The sequence below is a fragment of the Theropithecus gelada genome, chromosome 8 (assembly GCF_003255815.1).
Source record: "Theropithecus gelada isolate Dixy chromosome 8, Tgel_1.0, whole genome shotgun sequence".
NCBI lineage: Eukaryota > Metazoa > Chordata > Mammalia > Primates > Cercopithecidae > Theropithecus > Theropithecus gelada.
The window spans coordinates 141952076-141973085 of record NC_037676.1 but is presented as its reverse complement, the minus strand read 5'-3'; the positions used below and the strand labels follow the sequence as shown (position 1 = coordinate 141973085).

At 57.4% G+C, this 21010-nt stretch overlaps 1 protein-coding gene across 1 annotated transcript in view; it reads left to right on the top strand.

Annotated features, from left to right (window-relative positions):
* Nucleotides 1-20258, top strand: part of TRAPPC9 (trafficking protein particle complex 9) — a 714313-nt gene extending 694055 nt beyond the window's left edge. The window contains exons 22-23 of the mRNA XM_025393926.1: nucleotides 18420-18643; nucleotides 19374-20258. Of these exons, the coding sequence (XP_025249711.1) occupies nucleotides 18420-18643; nucleotides 19374-19541 (392 nt within the window). The 3' untranslated portion in view covers nucleotides 19542-20258. The remainder of the gene's footprint in view (nucleotides 1-18419; nucleotides 18644-19373) is intronic.
* The last annotated feature ends 752 nt before the right edge of the window (nucleotides 20259-21010 follow it).

Below are 21010 nucleotides of genomic sequence, written 5' to 3'. Positions count from 1 at the left end.
CAGACACGCAGACACCTCGCTGTCCCATGGCCGCGACACAGGCGAGGAGAGGGGGTGGCATTGCCGAGCAGCGTCATGTGTTGAGGTGGCAGCGCTACTCATACAAGTCCTTTCATCCTCGCAATCACCCTTAGTCCATGTTCCAAATGAGGATTCCAGGACTTATAGAATGGGTGGCTGGCCAGAGGGCCACAGCTAATAATGGCAGACATAACACTTAATGGGACTCATCTGACTCAGGCAAACAAGGAGAGTATGACCAAGGCCTCAGGGGAGCATAGAGAAATCTAGAAGAAGTACAGAAGGCTTGCAGCAATGACTTACTGCATCCAGACCTCAAAGGATAGATGAGCATTCAGCAGGCACTGGGAGTATTTCCCCCGAGGGAAGAATAGAACAAATCAGTAAAACAGTAAAACGCATGAACGGCTATTGGGAAATCTGATGAAAAGTGAATAAAGGGAGGGAGGGAGGAAAAGAGGGATAGATGGATAGGTGAAGGATGGATGGATGGATGGTAGATGGGTAGATGGGTGGATGGTGGATGGATAGATGGATGGATGGATAGTAGATGGGTGGATGGATGGGTAGATGTTGGTTGGATGGATGGTAGATGGGTGGATGGATGCATGGGTAGACGTTGGATGGATGGTGGATGGGTGGATGGTAGATGGGTAGATGGATGGGTAGATATTGGGTGGATGGATTGGTAGATGGGTGGATGGTGGATGATGGATGGATGGTAAATGGGTGGGTGGATGGATGGATGGATGGATGGATGGGTGGGTAGATGTTGGATGGATGGATGGACGGCAGATGGGTAGATGGTAGATGGATGGTGGATAGATGGCAGTGGATGGATGGTATATAGATGGATGGATGGATATATAGATGGATGGATGGTAGATGAGAAGGTGGTGGTGGATGGATGTGTGAATGGATGAATGGTAGATGAATGGATGGGTGGTAGAGAGATGGATGGGTGAATGGATGAATGCTGGATTTTGGATGGATGGATGGATGGATGGTAGATAGACAGCAGATGGATGTGTGAATGGTGGATGGGTGGATGTTGGATGGATGGTGGGTAGATGGTGGATTGATGGATGGTGGATGGATGGTGGATGGATGGATGGATGGATGGGTAAAGGGTGAGTGGATAGATGAATAGTGGATAGATGGGTGGATGATAAATGGATAGTGGATGGGAGACCCAGCCAAAAATACAAAGGAGCGGCAACCTGAGGGCGCCTTTTATCTGCTGGAGGATGGATGGATGGATGGATGGATGGATGGATGGATGCATGCATGCATGCTGGATGGATGGATGGATGGTGGATGCTGGATGCCGGGTGGATAGGTGGATGACATGTAGTCTAGTGTCGATTTAGTTTGTGGAGGCAGAATAGGTTGTGTCCAGGTCTTTGTTCTAGGGTTGGGGCATAGGAGTCCAGATACCTAGGCAGATAGAGCAGAGAACCTCACAAAGCTGAGGTCAGCGACTTTAGAAGTGAAACAGGGGAGCCCCACCCTGTTGCTAGTGGCCACAAGCTGGTATTGGAAGCAAGTGGGAAGTGGGAAGAATCAGAAATGAGCAAGTCCAGGGCATGGCCTGGAGGGATATGCAGGGGCGATCTGGTGTCTGCAAGGGCCAGGCTTACCTAAGTGCCATGGCAGGGGTCAATCCCAGGTGCTGTGGGCCTGGCCCCTGGGCATCCCCAGCCTCTGGACCCTGCAAAGATGCATTCTGTCTAGTTCTGGCTGCTGATCATTGCACAGCTGAGAAATCCGCTGTGATTTACAGACTAACACCTGACAGAGTTGGGCCGGAGGTTTCAGATGTGTGGCTGGGTGGGCTGGCTGTGTTGACCTCCCATAACCTTTCTCCCAGGCAGGGCTGTGCTCATTTTAAATGGCGTATTGATTGGCCAGCCAGCCATTCTCTAGGATGACCCCATAGCCCTGCTGGCCTGCCCTGGTGCAGCCCACCAAAAAGTCTCCTCCCCTTGTGCTTGGCTGTCTGCAGCCTTTGGGGTGGGTCAGAGACTCCACCGCACTGCCTGGCAGAGGGTGGGGGCTCTGGGCTCTAGTGCTGGAGTCACACTTGGTTTCCCTGTGTTCAGTGGAGTGAAGACCCACCTGCAGATGTCACCTGCTGCTGCTCCAGGGAACAAATGGATTCCTGGAGATGGAAGCAGTTGAGCGTGTTAGCGAGCTCTGCAGGTAGAATCCCGGCTTAGGCGGGGACCTGGTGGACAGGTGCAGTTTGAATGGTCCCACGGGACTCATCCCAGGCAGGCCCAGGGCGTGCCTGCCCCCGCAGTGCTGGAAGGCTCATTTAGAGAAGCCGTACAGTCTTTGGAGAGAGGCCAGAGGTCTATTCCTAGGAGCAGGGGCCACAAGTCAGCTTTGGGGGTCCCAGCAAGTCCTCTCTTCCCTGGTTCAGGCTGCCTGGAGAGCCCCTCAGCCTATGCTCAGCACAGCTCCATGGGCCTTTTCATGCGGGGGTGCAATGCAGGGGTGCTGCCTGGCCCTGAGGTCCTCCTCTGCACACTGAGGAGGCCCAGCAATAAATACAGGGGCGGCAGCCTGAGGGCGCCTCTTGTCTGCTGGAGGTGGCTCGGGTGGAAAAGGACAAAGAGGCATGGTAGACCTGAGCCTGCTGAGGCCTGGGGAGGCGTGGTTTGCCTCCAGGGTGTGGCACATCAGCATTCATTCTCAGGGTGGCTGCCATAACAGAGAGCAGGAATCCTGTGCACATCTGAGACCCTGGATTGAATTAATACTTGCAGCCCCATCAGAGAAGCCTGGGGAGCGGGGGAGGTTGGGCAACCCATGGTGGGTACCTCAGGAGTGAGGCAAGGTCTGTGCCACACTGGGACAGCCAGGGCTCCTATGGACCCTCCTGTATCTAGCCCCCGCCACTCCCAGCTGAGATGGGATGGGGTGGGGGACACTCCTCACCTGGTCTTGGAGTGTGTGGGCCTCAGTCTCCCCTGCAGGCTGTGAGCCCCTGGTCGTCTCTGTGTTGCCAGCCCAAGCCTAGGGCAGAGGGAGCGTCCGGGCCCATCTTACTTAACCGGGTCCTCAGGAACCTCCAGGCTGCCTGTGGCCCTGCTTCTAAAAGCCCCTTGCCCAGAGTCTCAGCAGGGAGGCACTCTCCGCTGGGCAGCCCTGCCCCTCCAGTCCAGCACAGCGGCAGCAGCTCACCGCCGCCCACTCATCCAGCTGCCCGGCTCTGGCGGTTCAAGCAGATGGGCCACTGAAGGTCCTTTTGCACCTCGTATCCTTAACCATTTATGCTCTAGGACTTTGTAGTTCTATGTGAAGCTTTGGCTGTCACCACGTCAAGTCTGTTTAACTTCGTAAGCGTTGACCCAGCACTAGGCAGGGGTCAGCCCTGGGCTAAGTGAGGACAGTCTGGGAGTGTGGGGTGTGAGGAGCTCCTGGCATGCTTCATGACAAGCATGGCACCTTTTCATGGTAGGAGGAAATTCTGGACATGGCGCCCAGAGATGAGAACACAAAATAGTGACCCTGTTTGAAACCATTCAGCCCATTCCTCTCATGTGACAATGGGGAAGCTGAGGCTCAGAGAGGTTAAATGATTTACCTCAGGTCAGACAGTAAGCCATTGAAGGGCCAAGGTCGTCTATCATCTGTCCATTAGTATAGCAGAGGTCTCCCAGGAGCTCAGGAGAGACAGCCCCTCAGCAGCAGATTCCCATGTGGACCATGCAGGCCATGGCGGGGTGCTGGGGGCTGGATATGCTTCAGGAAGTCTTCCTGGAGCAGGTGCTGCAGGAGCCGAGCTTTGGAAAGGCCACCAGGAGTCAGCAGGAAGGAGGGACAGATGGAGCAGGGGAAGTCGCAGGGCACTGGAGTGAGAGACCACAGGGGAGGTGACCAGACAGCCTTGAACTTGGCCTTGAATACTTTGGAGGAGCAATTGGAGTCGTCATTTCTACATCCATGATCACTTTATGTCTTCTCTCTGGAAACTCTTTCTTCCTGCTGTCTCCCTGCTGCACACACCAGGAGTCCAGAAACCTGGTTTCCAAGCCTGGCCCTACTGCCAGAGTTCAAGGTCTAGAAATCCTGGTGGAGGCCCCATACAGGCCCCATACACAGAGGCCCTGCTGGGCACTAGGGCATGGGGGGAGGAAGCGCCAGCCTGTTAGTGGAGGCAGACCCCTGCCCCCACGGTAAATGCCCTTCTAGGTGGCACACATGGGCACACGGGTGCAGAATGCTGAGGGCAGCAACTGAGGCCCCTGGGAAGGAAGGCTTCCAGGGAAGAGAGACTGCGTTGGACAGGCCAACGGCAGATGCCCAGGCAGAGCCAACAAGCAGCCTATGCAAGGCCCGGCACAGAAAGCCAGCTGCAGCCCCTCAGTACTCCTGCATGCCCCCCATGCCAGCTCTGACACCTGCAAATCTCCACACACCTGCTCTGACCCCTGCACACCCCCACACCCACTCTGACCCCTGTACGCCCCCCACACCTGCTCTGACCCCTGCACAGCCCCCTACACCTGCTCTGACCCCTGCACAGCCCCACACCCACTCTGACCCCTGTACACCCCCCACACCTGCTCTGACCCCTGCACAGCCCCGACGTCAGCTCTGATCCCTGCACACCCCCTCACACCTGCTGTGACCCCTGTACGCCCCCCATACCTGCTCTGACTCCTGCTCTGTATACCCCCTGCATCTTCTCTGACCCCTGCACACCCACCCTCTCCCATGACCTGCTCTGGCCCCTGCACAGCCCCCGACGTCAGCTCTGATCCCTGCACACACACCCACACCTGCTGTGACCCCTGCACACCACCACACTTGCTGTGATCCCTGGACACCCCCACACCCACTCTGACCCCTGCACACCCCTCACATCTGCTCTGACCCTCCCGAGCTCCTTCGCTTCCAGGCCTCAGCTTCCTCCTCTAGGAAAGGGTCTCATGATTCCTCCAAATCCCCTGGGTGCCGACAGTGCCCGCGCATACGATCTGATTGGCAGATGAGAAAGTCTGAGGCTGGGTTGGCATTGTGTGATGAGGACAAGGGCTCAACACGGAGCCACACAGAGCGGTGGGGGTGGGGGGCCTGCCTGGGCGGCGAGAGTCTTTGCTTTATTTAGACAGGCTTGAGAGAAGATGAAAAATGAGAGATTGAAAAGGTAGAGACATTGCTTGGGGACAGAGGAGTCATTTTAAATTCTCTGCTGTTCTCAGAAAGCTGTCTTTGCATAATGCTACCAGCCAGCAGGCATATTTTCCATTTTTTCCCCCTTTCTTTTTCTTCTGGTTTATCTTCAGTTGTCTGAAGTGCTTGTCCAAAAAGAGAAGGTTGAAGGGGAAGGACTTAATATAGTCATTGTCTCCGTGAGCCAAGGCATTCCTGGTGCAAAACACAGCTTGCGTCTGTTGGGAGAGAAGGGACTGGAGGCCCAGTGCCTGCCTGCCATGGATGCCCAGTGTGGCCGTAGGCACAGCAGCACACAGGGGCCCTGGTGCTTCCTCCTGAAAGGGAGGGCTTGGTTAATTGAGCTCTGGTGGCCTGTAAATGTCACAGCTAAATGTTGTAACAAACAGCCCCAAATTTCAGGGACCTAATGCACCAACCCCGTTTTGTTTATATCTCATGGTGTTCTTGTTGCAGGCAGCTTTCTGGTGCTCACCTGGGGACCCAGGCTCCACAATGTTCTGGCTCTGACCACCTCGTGTCTTCATCCCCTGTATGTCCCTGCCTACCCTGAGGCTCTGCCCACCCGGGGCCCCACCCCTAGAGGCTCCCTGACCCTGTGGACCTCTCGGTCCCATAGCCCACCTCTCTTGCAGCTCCTCCCTCCTCAGCCCTGTTTCTTAAGTTCTCCTCTCAGCCTGGAGATGGGGGACTGTAGGACGGATGTGTTTATGGTCAGGTTTGTCATTTCCCTCTAAGTCCCTTTGGTCTGAACTTGATCTTGTGTTTCCAACTCACTCCCCAGGGAGAGGGGCGGCAGTCTGTGTCCAGGAGGAAAGGTGATGGCTTCCCAGACAGCCTCTGCAGCCAGAACCTTCTCGAGATTGAGTGTTCCTTGAGAGATCAGGGAACCGCCTCACGGAGGGGGCACGTGGGCAAGGCCTTGAGACACGGAGCTGGGGTGCTGCCTGCGGTGACTGCAGGAGCCTAGCATAGAGGGCAAGGGGCACAGATGGCAGCAGATGCCACCCTGAGCACAGAGCCTTGGTGCCAGGGAGACCTGGATTCAAGTGCTGGCTCTGTCTCTTCAAACCAAAATAGCCTTGTCCATCGAGGAAGCAGGGCAATGCCTCTCAGAACATCACCGAGAATATTCAGTGAAGCAGTGCCAGTGTGCTCGCCATGGGCACGTGGAGGTGGGCTGCTGCCCACTGACTCAGTTTACCCCTGTGCTCTAGATTTGTACATTTGAGCTCAGAGAGGTGAAGTCTTGGCCAAAAGGCACATAGCAGCAAGGCAGCGAGCCCAGCCCCTGGTCCCCCAACTGCCCGCTCCATCCAGATGCCCTGGCTTCCCCTTTGCCCCCGTCCTGCTTTCTGTTTGTCCCCAAGGGAGGCTCCAGCCAGGGCAGCAAATCCCAGAGCCTCCTGGGCCTGAAGGAGTACTAGTTTCTTCAGCAGCCCGTGTCCTGCCCCTGCCAGGACCACTTGGCCTGTGTTCAGGCTCAGCTCTCTGTGCACAGCCCGCCCCAACTCACCCGCTGTCCTATCAATCGCTTGGAGTGTGCTGAAGGCGGAGCTGAGCCGGAGCCGCTGCAAGTGCGTGGCCTGGATTAACCCACAACTCCTTCCTCAGCTCTCCTGGGTGTGGGAGCCGGGCTCCAGTGATTCACACCCCTCTGTTCATTGGGCATTTCTCTCCGGCCAGGCCCGGAGCTCAGCCCTCTCCTAACACATCTCCTTCACCCCACACACCACCTTTCCCTTTTTTAGACAAGGAAGCAGAAACTCTGGCTTCTGAAGGGGTTCACGCAGGCCCCTGAGTCAGCACCTAAGCTCCAATCGTCATCTAACATCCAAGCCATAAAGCCTTCGAGTCCGAGGATCCTGGCCTGGTATCCGTGGAGGGTGTCCGTGGGCTGGGAGACCCTGGCCTCAGTGTGTTGTGTTGGTGACGGTGTTTCACCCCATCCTCAAGGCAGCCACGGCCACCATCCCCAGGAGGTCCTGGCCATGCAGGGTGTAATCAGGAGGCCTTCCTGGAAGGGCAGTCCTTCTCCTCTCCAGAGCTCACCTCCTGCGCACCCCCCGGGCCTCCCGTCCACAGGGGCCCTGGCATCCCTGGATGGGGGGTGGGTGAGCTCGGGAAGCGGAGAGCCTCCGATGAGAGAACTTCAAGCTGCACAGGTCTCCTCTCCAACTTCATTTTGCCCTAATTTTAATTTAATTCCCTTTAATCTTTAATGAAAAGTTGTAAAAGTAAATTATTTACCCAAGAGAGCCCAACAGCTCCTCAGGAGCTGTTCTCGACTTGAGGGTAATTACACATGCGGGGCTGGCACCACCGCCCTCCCAGGATGCCGGGGAAGAGGCGTCCTGGTTTATGAACTAATTAGCTCCCTCAGTAACTGTTAAAAATGCATGCCATTTGGTGGAGTGAGAGCAAAGCTCCAGCTTCACGAAGTGCGCGCCCTGACAGTCGCTGATCGGGGGAAAGAGCCTGTGTTCTGTGTTCATGGGGTCAGCGGGAGTGTAGCTGGCTGGAGCGTGCGGAGCTGGGCCTGCCTCGGCTCCTGGGGGAGCAGTGCTCTGGGATGCGGAGATGGAGCCAGCCCTTCTTCTGTCGCTCTCACCCGGCCTCTGTCTCCCTGTCTGAGCCTTCCTTAGACTCCAGCACCCTGACAGAAGGCCCATTCCCAGCAATCAGGGAGGGTCCGGAGGTGGGGAAGGGGTGGAGGAAAGGAGCAGGGGTGGGGAGGGGTGGGGACTGTGTGATTCGACACATACATCCCAGGCTGTGGACTGCCTCTTTGACTAGACACTGTCACAGCACCGTCACCCCCATTTCCTGGCCATTATCCACGCTTCTCACTTCTTTTCCAAACTCTCTCTCGATACACAAAAAAGAGGCGAAATAAAATGCAGAAGGTCGGGACCAAGGGAAACCATACTGGCATAGTTGATCAAGACGTGGAAGAGCAGTTGTGCAGGAGAGGCTGTGAGCGCACATTCGTGTGGACCTGTGCGTGAACACACGTGGCAGTGGCTGTGAGCACGCATTTGTGCATACCTGTGCATGAACGTGCGTGGCGGTGGCTGTGAGAGTACAGTCACTGAAGGCCAACATGGTGCTTTAGGTGGATTCATGTTTAGTTCTGAGCTTCCTAACAGCCAAAGTGAAAAGGTCAGTTACTTGGCTGTCATCAATAAAGAGGGAAAATGTGCCGGGCTGGGGGACTGAGTAGCGAGCAACCAGCTACATTAGCAGTAGAGAAAGTTCGCCGGTTATATTAGATAATTGGAAATTAGAGGGTTTTATATGGGACGTGCCTGCCTGCCCCCCACCCCCACAGGGCAGCTGGCCTGGTGTTGGTGAAGGGCAGAAAGCCTTGACTTCGCAGTCCTCTCTCATCTCGGGTCTTGGCTATTTTATTTCTCCCTAGAACTTCTTTTACTTCATCTGAAGAGGGAGAAAACTCCTTGCTTAATTCTGAAGCCAAACCTTGCCTGAATCAAATTTGGCTCTGAAATTTAGGACCACCCAAGATTTATGCCAACTAGAAAAATGCGTGTCTTCTGAAATTTAAAAGTTAAATATACTACAGCTGAGGCAGGCTTGATAGAGCCTTAAAAACTTGACTCACTTTGTTCCTAGGTCTTCAAGTCGTATATTTCCACTGCATTGTTCTTGTCTTTACATTTTTAAATCCCAAATTAGATATTTGCGCCTGAAGTCTACTTAGTCCCCTGTTTCTCGCCAGCGCAAAAGGTGGGAGAGTAGGGTGGTGAGGCCAGTTCGGGGAGGCCACGTCGCTGGGAGTTTGAGCTCTGGAGGAAAAATAAACCTTCAGCAGCCAGCCTTGGAGGGGCGTGCCCTGAAGGACAAGTGAACAGATTGTTGGACGAGCCAGTTGGACAAGAAATCCACAGATCTTTCCTCTGTCACTGTAAAGTAATTTGCACACGACCCTGTGCCCTGTGGACATTTTAGCTGTTTCCTTCAACCACCTAAGAAGCCCACGGTAGCCCCACCCCACCACCTTCCACATTTTCTCCTGCCCTGGCTCCTCTGAGCCCACTCTGAGTGAGACGGACATGACTTGTGCATTGGGCCTGCAACCCTGGACACATGCACGTCAGAAACGTGTGCTCAGCACCACCCTAGACAGAGGAAACCCACCTCTCTGGGGTGTAGTCAGGAAGGTCTCTTGAGAAGTCCACTGTGGTTTGAAATCTCTGCTGTAGACTGAACCCGAGTCCATAGGTGGGGGCTGTTCTTCTTCCACAGATGCAGCACTTCAGTGAACATCTCATGGGTGCCAGGAGTGTCTGCCAGCTCCCCACCCCCACCCACCCTGCAGATCAGAGTTGAAAGCAACCGTGCATGCTGGGCCCATCTGACCTGCTGGTCCTCATGTCCTCAAGGTCTGGTCTCCATCTGGCCCCATCTCTTGGCTCCCTAACCCCTGAGTCCATCCTGCCTCTGCCCGTGGCCATGTTCTGGGTCCATAGTTTGCCCAAAGTTTGGGTCCTGACCCTCTCTGGTGTCCCCTGACTTGTCTGGCGCCTGATCGCACGCTGTGTTCTGCTGTGCTTCAGGGAAGACACTTCCAGCTTCAGCCCTGGCCTGCTGTCTGGCCCCAGGCTCCAAAATGTGAGAAACTCCCAAAATATAGAGGTCAAGGGCTTGGAGTTCTAGAGGGTTGTCATGCTTATGGACGTAGCAAGCAAAGAGGACTGCACAGAAGGGCCATTCCAAACAGCTGTCCCAGGCTGGTGGGGCACAGCGGGACTGTCTGCGCAGGGAGCAGTGAGCGCCAGCAGCATGGATGGGTGGGGGTAGATCGGGAGAATGCACATGAGAACCACTGCAAGATGTTACTTCACCTCCACCAGGATGGGTGAACCAGAGCCAGGCAACCACAGTGCCATAGAAGGCGTGGAGCACTCAGGCCTCTCCTGCACTGCTGCTGGGAATGGGGGTGCCGCCACCTTGGAAAACAGGCTCGTGCTTTCTCAAATAGTTAGACAGAGTTGCCGTTTGTCCCAGCAAGTCTGCTCTCAGGTGTACACCCAAGAGAAATGATAACCCGTGTCCACGCAAAATCTTCTCCATAAATGTTCACAGCAGCAACACTCGTAACAGCCAAAGGTGGACACAGCCCACGTGTCCCTTGGTGGATGCATGATGAACAAAACGTGCCCCATCCAGACATGGAGTATTGTTCTGTCATGAGAAAGAACGCAGCACTGACCCATGCTGCAACACGGGTGAGCCTTGGAGACGTCGTGCTCTGTGAAGGAAGCCAGGCACCGCAGCTCACTGCCCTCCACTTCTATTTATATGTGATTCAGAGTAGGGAAATGTATGGCGCTGGAAAGGAGATTACTGGGTTGCCCAGGGCTGGGGGTGGAGCGGGCCTGGGGGGCGGGGCAGTGATGGCTAAAAGGGTACAGAGTTTCTTTTGAAGGTGATGGAGATGTTCGAAAACTGGCTATGGTCGTACATATCTGAATATACTACGAACCACTGAATTGTACACTTTAAATGGGTGAATTGTGTGGTATGTAACTTTTATCTCGATAAAGCTTTTGGAAAACAACAACAACAAAAACAACAAACCAGACCAAGTCTGGAGCCCAGGAATCCAGCGGGGGCTCAGCACCTGCTGCTGTTCACCTGGGACCAGCTCCTGAGCCACTCACCGCCTCACGGACTTCATCTGTAAAATGGAACAGGGCCAGCCCTCCTACTGGCCGGCTCTAAGGACTGAATTAGGGGATACCTACAGAGCCCTGAGCCCCAGGCCTGGAAGACAACGAGTGCTCAAGAAGCTGACAACCAGAGGAGCACCAAGGAGGAGCGCCACGCCCTGCTGGGGGCATCACGCCCAGGGGGAGCGTCAGGCCCAAGGGGGAGTACCCTGCTGGGACAGGCTGGAGGGAGGGGAGGCCCCTTCCTCCACGTCCTCCACCCTCCTCCTGGGGCTCATTCGGGTCACAGAAACCTCTGGCTGGAGTCCCAAGCTGTGGAATGAAATGGGGATGGCAGCTGTCCAGGGCTGGGTCTCTGCATCTCCCTGGATTCACCTCTCCTGGCACTGCTCCTGACACAGCCAGAGCACAGTGGAAGCAGTGTTTGGCAGAGCCCAGGCTGGAAGGCCTGCAGCAGCCCCACATCTGCCCTCCAGGAGCCTGAGTCCTGAGCGGGTCATGACAGCCAGAGGTGGAGAGGCCGAAGGACGTGCCTGCCCCAGGATGGGTCCAGTTGGGGCCCCTGTCCCCATGGAGCACCTGAGCTCACCGCCTGTGCTGGCCTTGTCCTGTTGAACATCCCCGCCGGCACTGCTTCCCCTGCCTACCACTCTCCAGGACAGGGCTCCCAGGCCTGCTTCCACAGGGCCCGTGCGGGGCCCAGGCAGCTCCTGTCACCTCTCTATACCTCAGTGTGCTTCTGCAAATGCAGTGAAGCTGCACCTGCTCTCTGCCCTCCTAGAAGGATGTGGGCACCGAGTGAGATATACTTTACTGCCTGTGAGCCTCGGCCAGCCTACCTACCACTGCCCAGCGTGCGCACGTTGCCTCGTTCTCATCCCCACAGTGGCCCCCAGGCCCATGCACAGGCTAGCCAGTGGCTTCCTTTCTCTGTGCCCTGCCAAGCCCCTCCCAGGCGAGCACAGCCTTTATTTATAGTCCATGTTTCTACCAGAGCCTGGACGTGCTATAGCATGAATATGGCAGGGACTTCAGGACGAATTCTGGGCCAGACACAATTATGTCCGTAACTCTAGCTGGTATTAAATGTGAAGCAGAAGCAGGGCCGGGGCAGGAGGGAAGAGGGGGCCAGTGCTGATGTGATGCCTTGAGGAAGGAGGCTGATCGGCTCCCAGGAGATTCCTTACAACATGAGGTTCTCCTGCGTAAGTCATCTCTGGAAGCGCACCATGGAGTATGGGCCTAGAGCGGAGCGTGGTAGCTGGTCCTAGAGTCCTCATTCGAGACACACTTCTGGGACATGGCCCCGGTCCCTCATGTGCCAAATGATGCACTAGGGGCTTGAATGGGGCAGGGCACAGCCAGTTGGCGGTAGAGCCAGTGTTCAAACCCGGGCACCTAGCCCCAAAGCCCAGTTATTCACTCACTCATTCATCCATCTATGTGTCCAGCATGTATGAAATGGAACTTGTGTCTGCCATTTGCCTGCCTGTGCTGGGTATTGGGGACACGACGGTGAGTGAGACGGCCAAGTGCCAGTCAGTGTTCCTGGAGCTTCCTGACAAGGAAGCACACGGGTAGTTAATAATGAAACCAATGGATAAACAAGGTTGCTTCAGATCAGATGCTAGGGCCATGAGAAAATTCACGAATGTGGCCGAGTGGCTGGCGGGGCAGGAAACCCTCTACTGTATGGTCAGGGACAGTCTTTCTGGCAGGGCCAAGACCTGACTATCAGGATAGAGCTAGTGGGGAGGCGAGGATGGCAGGTGCAGAGTCTCGGGGACAGGAAGGATGTGCTGGGGGGACAGGATGGCCAGGGACCAGTGGCGGGGAGGACACAGCCTGGGAGATGGGCTCTGGGAGGAAACTCGTAGGGCCGAGGAGACCAGAGTTGGGGTGAGAATTTCGTCAAGACTTTCTTTTATTCTGAGCATAAACAGAAGCCATGGGCCAGGCAGGGGAGGAGCGTGGAAGTGACACTATCTACCAGGATCTCACACCAGTGCTGTGGCCGTGCAGAAAGAAGAGGGAGCAGCCAGCCATGGCAGGGCGGGGGAGGCTGAGCAGAGGCCCAACTGCACAGGCACCAGACGTGTCCCAGACTGCAGCTGGGTGTCCAGGAGGAGAGGACCCAGCTTGAGCTGCTGCTGGTGGTGGAGCCACTCCACTAGGGAAGGCATGGGGAAGAAGGGCTGGAGGAGAAAGTGGATGGTGAGACCCCATCAGATGTCCAGGCAAAATGTCAGGGTTGCCCAGAGGAGCACATGCCTGAGGCTCAGGGCCTCTCTGGTGCTTGTTAAATAAATGAATCTTAGCCTGGGGTGCGCTGGGTTTCAGAAACTGGGGGCGGGCAGAAGCCGACATTCCTGGAGCACCTTGTTCTGTCTGGCACTTCTCATAGAGGATCTGACACTCGCACCACATCCTTGAGAAGAAGACGCGACCATTCCAAATGAGGAAACCGAGGCTCAGAGAGCTGTGCACCCTGCCCAGCGCCGTCTGCCCCAGGCCCAGCTCTGCACCCAGGCTGGGTCTCCCCCAGCGGCCTGGGAAGTGTGGCCCTGAGGCTGACTGGGGCCCCCTGGGGGCTCTTTATGTGTTCTTAGACCCCTATCTGTGTTGGGCTCACCAGCTGCTCTCACAAGCCACCACAAGGTTCATCGCTTAAACAGCGCATATCCCCGCCGTGCGGTTCTGGGGTCCAGAGTCTGATAGGTGTTGCGGGCTACCTTCCTCCCTGGGCTGGCGTTCTCCAGCTGCTGGGGTGCCTGCACTCCATGCACCTTCCCCCGTCTTCATAACCAGCAGCGAAGTGTGCCCCTCTCCTGCCTCCCTTCTTGCCTTGTAAGGACTCTCGTGACACCACTGGGCCCACTCCAATGACCCAGGGGCCTCTCCCCATCTCCAGGACCTCCATTTCATCACATTGGCTAAGCCCTTTCTGCCACAGGAGGGGACATACAGGCTCCCAGGACTGGGACATGGGCAAGTGGCGGGGGGCGCATTATTTTATCAACCACATCACCCCCTCTGTTGCGAAGGAAGACCTGGGGATTCAGGAGGCTTTGCTAGGCAAGTTTCGACCTTCAGTCATTCTGTCTCTCAGCTCATGGCCTCCCTACCACTGGCTGCTGTGGGCACAGGAGCCCCTTCCCTCCCTAGCACTGGCTGCCGTGGGCACAGGAGCCCCTTCTCCTCCCTACCACTGGCTGCCGTGGGCACAGGAGCCCCTTCTCCTCCCTAGGCCACTGCTTCCCTCGGCTAGGACATTCCAGGTCCAGGCAAAAAGGCCTACAGGGACCCAGCATCCCCAGAGGTCCCGGGTCTGCCTCCCTCGTGGTCAGATGGCTGAAACTGCCTGCCTGGCGCCTGGCTCGGGAGAGGCCGGAAGGGTCTGCCCCGCCACGTCTGTCCTCTCAGTTGCATCCCACACGGAGGGAGAGGCCGGAAGGGTCTGCCCCGCTGCGTCTGTCCTCTCAGTTGCATCCTGCACGGAGCTTCGTCAGTGTTCACATTCAGCCCACGGGCGAGGAAGGACCCTGGAGAAGCTGTCAAAATGCAAAGCATCCCCATCCTGGTTCCCCTCCGCTGCTCCTGCAGATCCTCCCCTCCTCAGGGAAGGCTGGGAGCCATGGTGGTTAGGATCAAGCGGCCCCTAACAAAACCCCACTTGAGGTGGTCTCCTGCTACCTAGACTGGGGCTCGGAGGGGTGGAGATTTACAGAGAAGTAACTCAAACCCAAGATCCGTTCTCCAGCCAATCAGGAGCCTGGGGCCTGTGCTGCTAACAGCTCCTCAACAAACAGCTGTGCAAATCCCGCCCCATCCCGCCTGGGAGAGGGAAGGAGGAACCAGTCCTGCCAGGAGGCGGCTCATTTGGTGGACCAGGAAATGGAGAGTGGCAGGAAGCCCGGCAGAGGCCAGCCCCAGAGAACAGTGGGAGAAAACTGGACCCCACACACCCAGATGCCAGACTCGGGGCTTCCCCGGGGGAGGGCGGATGACCTCCACCTGAAGGCTTTGGGAAGGTGCTCTCGGGGGTGGTGAGGAGCACTCAAGGGAGGGGACACATGCACTGGCGTGCCTGCCCACGTCCTGGGGGCCAGCCAGCTGGGCTGCTGTGGTCACAGAACTGTCCACCCCTCGCAGGGTCCCGGTTCTAGGGCTTACCTTGTGATTGAGCAGCGGGCCCCCCAGGAAGCACCCACTCTTCCCAGCTGAAGCTGACAGGCAGGCTGCGTGGCCCCTGGGCAGCCCGCTCTGTCCCTCATGGCCTGCCTGGGGAACGTGGATGGAAGCCGGGTGCTGGGGGAGCCAGGAGTAGAGCCAGCCCCTGCGGTGGCCACAGGCCGGGCTGAGCTCCCAGCAGCACCCACGCTTTCACATGTGGTTCCTTCCTGTCCCTCAGCGGCAGTTTAGAAACTGCTTCAAAACAGCTTGTCTGTGAGAAATTTTTCCCATTATTTATCCCAGCTCCTTCCTGGTTGGAGTCGGGGAAGCCATTTTGTGATGGACGATGACCCCGGCTTCTCTTCCCTCGTCCTAGCTGCTTCGTGCAGCCCTGCTCAGCAGGGTGTCGTGGAGAGCGGGGCCCTGCAGAAATGAGCCCACTTCCTCTGATGCCCCAGGACGGGACACAGCTTGTTTGGGCCCGGAGTCAGAGAAGTGAATTGGCAACAATGGACGTGGTGGGGCGTTGCCGCTACCCAGGCACAGCCCTGCCATGCGGTCACACGTTCTCATTGCAAGGCAGCTGCGAGAGTCGCCACCATCATGATCACGGTCATTAGACCCGTTTCCACCGCATTCCCTAAGCTGTACCCTGGGGGTCCCAGGAGAGACCAGGGCATCCTTTTGAATTCGGGAAGTTTAATGCTCTCAGACAAAAACAGACCTCTGCTCTGCCCCGTCGTAGGAAGGTTTGCTTTTCCTCTGGGTCATGGGAAGGAGTCAGCGTCAGGGATTTGGGGCCTGTGTGCCTGGATCTGAGCTGCTGGAGTTGTAGGGGCTGCCCCAGCTGTGGTGCAAGGAAGGAAACGGCTGCTCGCTGAGCACAAAAATACATTAACTTGGTCAGCAGTCATTGTGGATGCCAGACCTCGGGGTAACGTGACCCACCGTCCCAGTTTGCCTGGCACTGAGGGTTTCCTGCAATTCAGGCTAAAGCCAAACTAGCCCTGGGCAAACTGGGATAGTTGGTCACCCTGGGAGCGGGGACAGAGCAGAGAGCAAGACAGGTGCTGCCTGCCATTCCAGAGCGCTGCCCGCCTTCTGCAATGACGGCCACACAGGAGAGCCTGTGGCAGGAGCGCCCGCTCCGGCTGTGTCCTCTCTGCTCTTCACCCCTGCCCCCAGCCTGGGAGGTCAAGATCATTATCCCAGTTTCACAGGTGAGATGGAGGGGGCACCAGTTGGCAAACGGTCTTTCCCAGTGTAAAGGGCAGTCAGAGGCAAAGTTGGGACTGCAGCCTGGCCGCCTGCTCTGACAAGGTGTTGCTCTGCCCACAACCCCTGCCAACCCCTACCGCCCTGACCTCACACCTAAGTGCCACACATTCCTTACCCTCTTCCTAGAGAGAAAGTAGCAAAGAAAGATTCCCTCAGCAGCATTCACAGGGAGAGCTGGCTCTAACCCTTCATCAGCTTTCTCTTCCCCAGGGGTTGTACAGAGCTGGGGCTAGGAAGGGTTAAACAAGCAGGCCAGGGTGGCTCTGCCCAGGAGCCCACAGACCAGTCCTTTCCTGCCCCAGCAGCCCACACAGTTCTCTGCAAAAAGAAAAAAAAAAAGAGCAGGACGATAATGAGCCAGCCAGCCTTCACTGATTTGCACATAATCATATCTTTCCCTTGATGGAACCAGCAACCGGGCCGCCCCGACATCTGTTCTCTCCATCTCCCCTACTTTTATTCAAGCAGCTCAGACTGCGCTTGGTTCAGTTCACTGTTCAAGAAACATTTACTGAGGCCTGGCTTGGGTGGCACAGAGGTAGAGGAGGGAGAAGGGCTGGGGATTGATGGAAGCCTCCCTGTGCTGGGCTGCACAGCACAGACAGGTAACCAAGGCTCGAAATGAAAGCCACTGCCCCAACGGCACTTCCCAAGACGAAGTCCCTCAAAATGCTCATGGGTACTGGGGCGTGCTGTGACTGAGCTCCTCACGGCAAGGATATGAGCTTATCACAACTGTTAGCATTAGCGTCGGCTCCATGTTACAGAAGAGGAAACTGAGGCCCAGGAGGTGTAGTGACATACCCTGGGCCCCATAGATAGAAGCGATCAAGCTCAGGTCCCTCTTGTCCTACCTCCTGGTCTCAGCAGAACAGACCAGCTGGGAGAACAAAGAGCCCATCTTCATGCTGTCTGCTGCATGTCAGGCACTGTCGGAAGTACTCAGGGAAACTATACATAGCCCAGTGGGCAGGGCCTCAGGACCCCTGGGCTCATCCCGGTCTGGTCAGACTCAGTGCAGGTGACCCTGCACATCCAAAAGCATAGGATGCAGCCAAAGCCGGGATTTGAGGGCAAATCCGCCCTCAAATCTTCTGCCCCGTATAAGGACATTGTCACTAACTGCAGGGCTCGCTCGAATCCAGAATGAGCTCCTATAGGGCCTTTCACTCGGTGACATCTTCAAAGCCCCTTCTCTTCCCTTCCCCAATGCGGCCACATTCTCACATGCCTTTCGGGGCTCGCCATCAAACCCGCCACCCTGACCATCAGCTCGCTTCCCTGAGAGGGGGCACACCCACTACCCCCCGTCCCACCCTGGCTTCGGGCTGCTTCCTTGCTGCTGCCCAGTTGGCAGGCGTCCTCCTTGTCTGCAAGCTCCCGGAGCATGTGGGCAAGGAAGGGAAAAGGGGTTGGATCCTACCTGGCAGGGTCCACAGCTCCCAGAACTGTGCTGCTCCCCTGAGCACCTGTTCTGTGCTGGGCTGTGTGTCCGGCACCCTGGACAAGCCGACAGGATGAGGAGAACACGGTGCAGCCACTTTGCAGGGAGTGCCGGAGCCCATTGTGCATTCTTCCTGGGGAATGAGATCAAGACACCACCTCCTGGGGTGTGTGGTCTTGCAGCCCCCGGAGGAGAGGGACCCCTGGGCCTGCCTGTGCTCCAAAGCTCACCTGACCCCTGACCTGGGGCACTTTAGGGTCCCTTCCATGCCCTCACTTCTACGGTGTCAGACGCTCACCCAGACAGGAGCCCCTGACTCACGAGAGAGCTCCTCCCCTTCCAGGTGGACTGTGGTAGGAGGCTCCAGGAGGCCTCCCAGAGGCCCCTCCAGTGGAGTGCAGACCCCTTGAGTTATAGCTCTAGCCACCACACTTGTCTTTGCCAGGTTCCTCTTCTGGAGACCAGGAACTGGTCACGCATCTGTGTCCCCAGTGCCCAGCCTGGCAGGGAGTGGGTGGCAGCCTTGAAGGGTGAAGGAGGAAAGGAATGAATCAGCGAGTGGGTGGGGTAGGCCGGCTAGGCCATGCAGGCCAGCCCAGCCCCTGACAGTTTCGTGTCCCTTGCAGATGTGCTGGTGGACGGACAGCCGTGTGACTGTGAGTCTGCGGCGGCCTGCCAGGTAGGCGACCCCGTGCGCCTGGAAGTGCGGCTGACCAACCGGAGCCCGCGCAGCGTGGGGCCCTTCGCCCTCACCGTGGTCCCCTTCCAGGACCACCAGAATGGCGTGCACAACTACGACCTGCACGACACCATCTCCTTCGTGGGCTCCAGCACCTTCTACCTCGACGCGGTGCGTGGTGGTGTGCAGGGTGGTCTGGGAGCCTCTGGTCATGTGGCCCAGGCCCTCATGGTCATCGTCCCCCTTCCCTGGGTGGTGGGCTTTGGGGTCAGCATACGTCCAGCAGACGACAGTAGCAGGGGTTCTGTGGTCACGTGTGCACACTGAGTCTGAGCCTGCCCCACCCACTGCAGGAACTTAGACAAGCTCACCTCGTTCTCTGTCCTGGGCAGTGAGGCCCTGAGCGTTGGTGAAGCAGGAAAATGTGCAGGGAATGGGAGCTATGCCCAGGACAGGGTGCCACTCCATGATTGGACCCTGCTGTGGCATCACTGTGATGTCACTGTCACCCATCCCATGCCTGCCGCTCCTCCCATGGAGAGGCTCCAGCCCACACCCTTGGCCCCACCTCCCAAGCTGCCTCTCAGCCCCTCACTGTCAGGCCCCAGCACAGGCTGTCATTCCGTTCCCCTTTGCCCCAACCTCTCCCTCACTCCCTCCCACACTCCTGACCCCCTGTGCCCCCAAACAATTCAGGAATGGGAATGTTGGCAGCTCCTTTCAAAGACAAATCTGGCTTGGAGAGGCACAGTGACCTGCTGGAGGGGGCATTGGAGCCGGGCCTGGGCCGCCCTCACTTCCCCCATAGCACCTATGTCCAGGCAGGTTCCTGAGATTCCTGGCGGCTTTGGGTGGCCCATGCTGCTGACCAGACTGACGCGTCTTTCTCCTCCCTGCTCAGGTACAGCCATCTGGCCAGTCGGCCTGCCTCGGGGCCCTCCTCTTCCTCTACACGGGCGACTTCTTCCTCCACATCCGCTTCCACGAGGACAGCACCAGCAAGGAGCTGCCACCCTCTTGGTTCTGTCTGCCCAGCGTGCACGTGCGCGCCCTGGAGGCGCAAGCCTGAGCCCGCCCACTTCCGTCCCTGTTTCTGCAGGGCCAGAGGTGACCCAGCCTGGCTTCCCACACCCCCTGCGATGAGCAAGGCCTTCACTGCAGCCCTGTCTCCCCCTCCTTCCCCAACCCCCACCCAACCCTCTCCTCCCATTCCTCCTGTAGCATCTTTGCTGGGCTACGCAGAAGCCCCCAGACATGGCAGCCCCACCCCGTGCCACACCCCTTCCCACACTGTTCCCTGGACTATACACAGGCCGGAGCAGAGGAAACCCCAGAGTGGGTGCCCATTCAGCCCAGGTCCCAGGATCCCTGCATCCATTTATGTGACCTGGGGCCCCAGCCTTGCTGTGCTGCTCACCCCAGCAGAGGGACCTCCCTCATCCAGCCACTTCCCTTTGGCCATAGAAAGAAACGGTGAGCATGAGGCTGGGCGCAGCCTGAGGGCGTGGGCAGCTTCCCTCCCTCCCTGGGCCTTGGAATCCCCCAGGGCTGGTTTTCTTCCTGGAGACCCCCATGGGCAACTTGGCAGGAGAGATGGTGCCGTAGGTGGTCATGGATGGTTGACACCAAGAGAGGCCTTCCACCCATGGTGGGCAAATGTCCAGGCCTGGGCTGGCAGCCCAGGGCTGTTTGTGGGTGCTCCCTGGCCCCAGGGTGGTATCTGGGTACCGTGGCTATGTGTGTCCATGTCTGTGAGCAGTTCTTCAATAAATGGCCTGCCTCCTCCTCCTCCCTGCCTCCCTGCATCTGCTGGCCCAGTGCAGTCCAGGGCCCCCACCCAGCCCATCAGCCCCCACCTCAGGTGGCTGGCTTCCCAGCAGAAGCCGGACCCAGGAAGGGACGGGTTCTGAGTTCGAGATCCTGCATAAGCAAACCCTGAGACACGAATCTGGGCACCAGCAGCTTGTCTGGGAGGTGGAGGGGAGCCCCTCAGGGGAGGGAGATCACCCGTGAAGGAGTGTGACTGGGCCCGAGCTGCCGCTACAGTGGGCAGCTGGCCCTGCGTTCCTCAGGGAGAACAGGAGAGAGAAAGCACACGGCTCACATCTCCCTTGAGGGCCAGAGCTGGGGGGTGTCTACACCACCCGCAAGAGTCCTGGCCTGGGGGCAGGCTCCTGGCTGTGTTGACCCTTGGCTCTCCAGTTCCCGGGAAGGATAAACAGCCCTTGGTCCCCAGCAGATGTCAGGCTTGTCAGGCATCCACTGGGCACTGAAAGTCCCATGGAGTGTTGGGGACAGAGAGCAAGGCTTCCTCAAGGCCACTTGGCCAAACAGGCAGAGCCAGGAAGTGGCTGCCCTGGCCCCCTATGCGGCAGAGTCGTGTTGGCATCAGGAGGCCTGCAGGGCTGAGGGAGCTTCTGGAGGACCTGAAGCCCCAGGCCCAAACCTCCCTTGCTGGGAGCAGGGTCACCCTGTGGCCTCCGGCCTGAGGAGCAGGTTTTTCTTCCATCTATGTCCTCCTGTTGTTGCCCAGTGAAT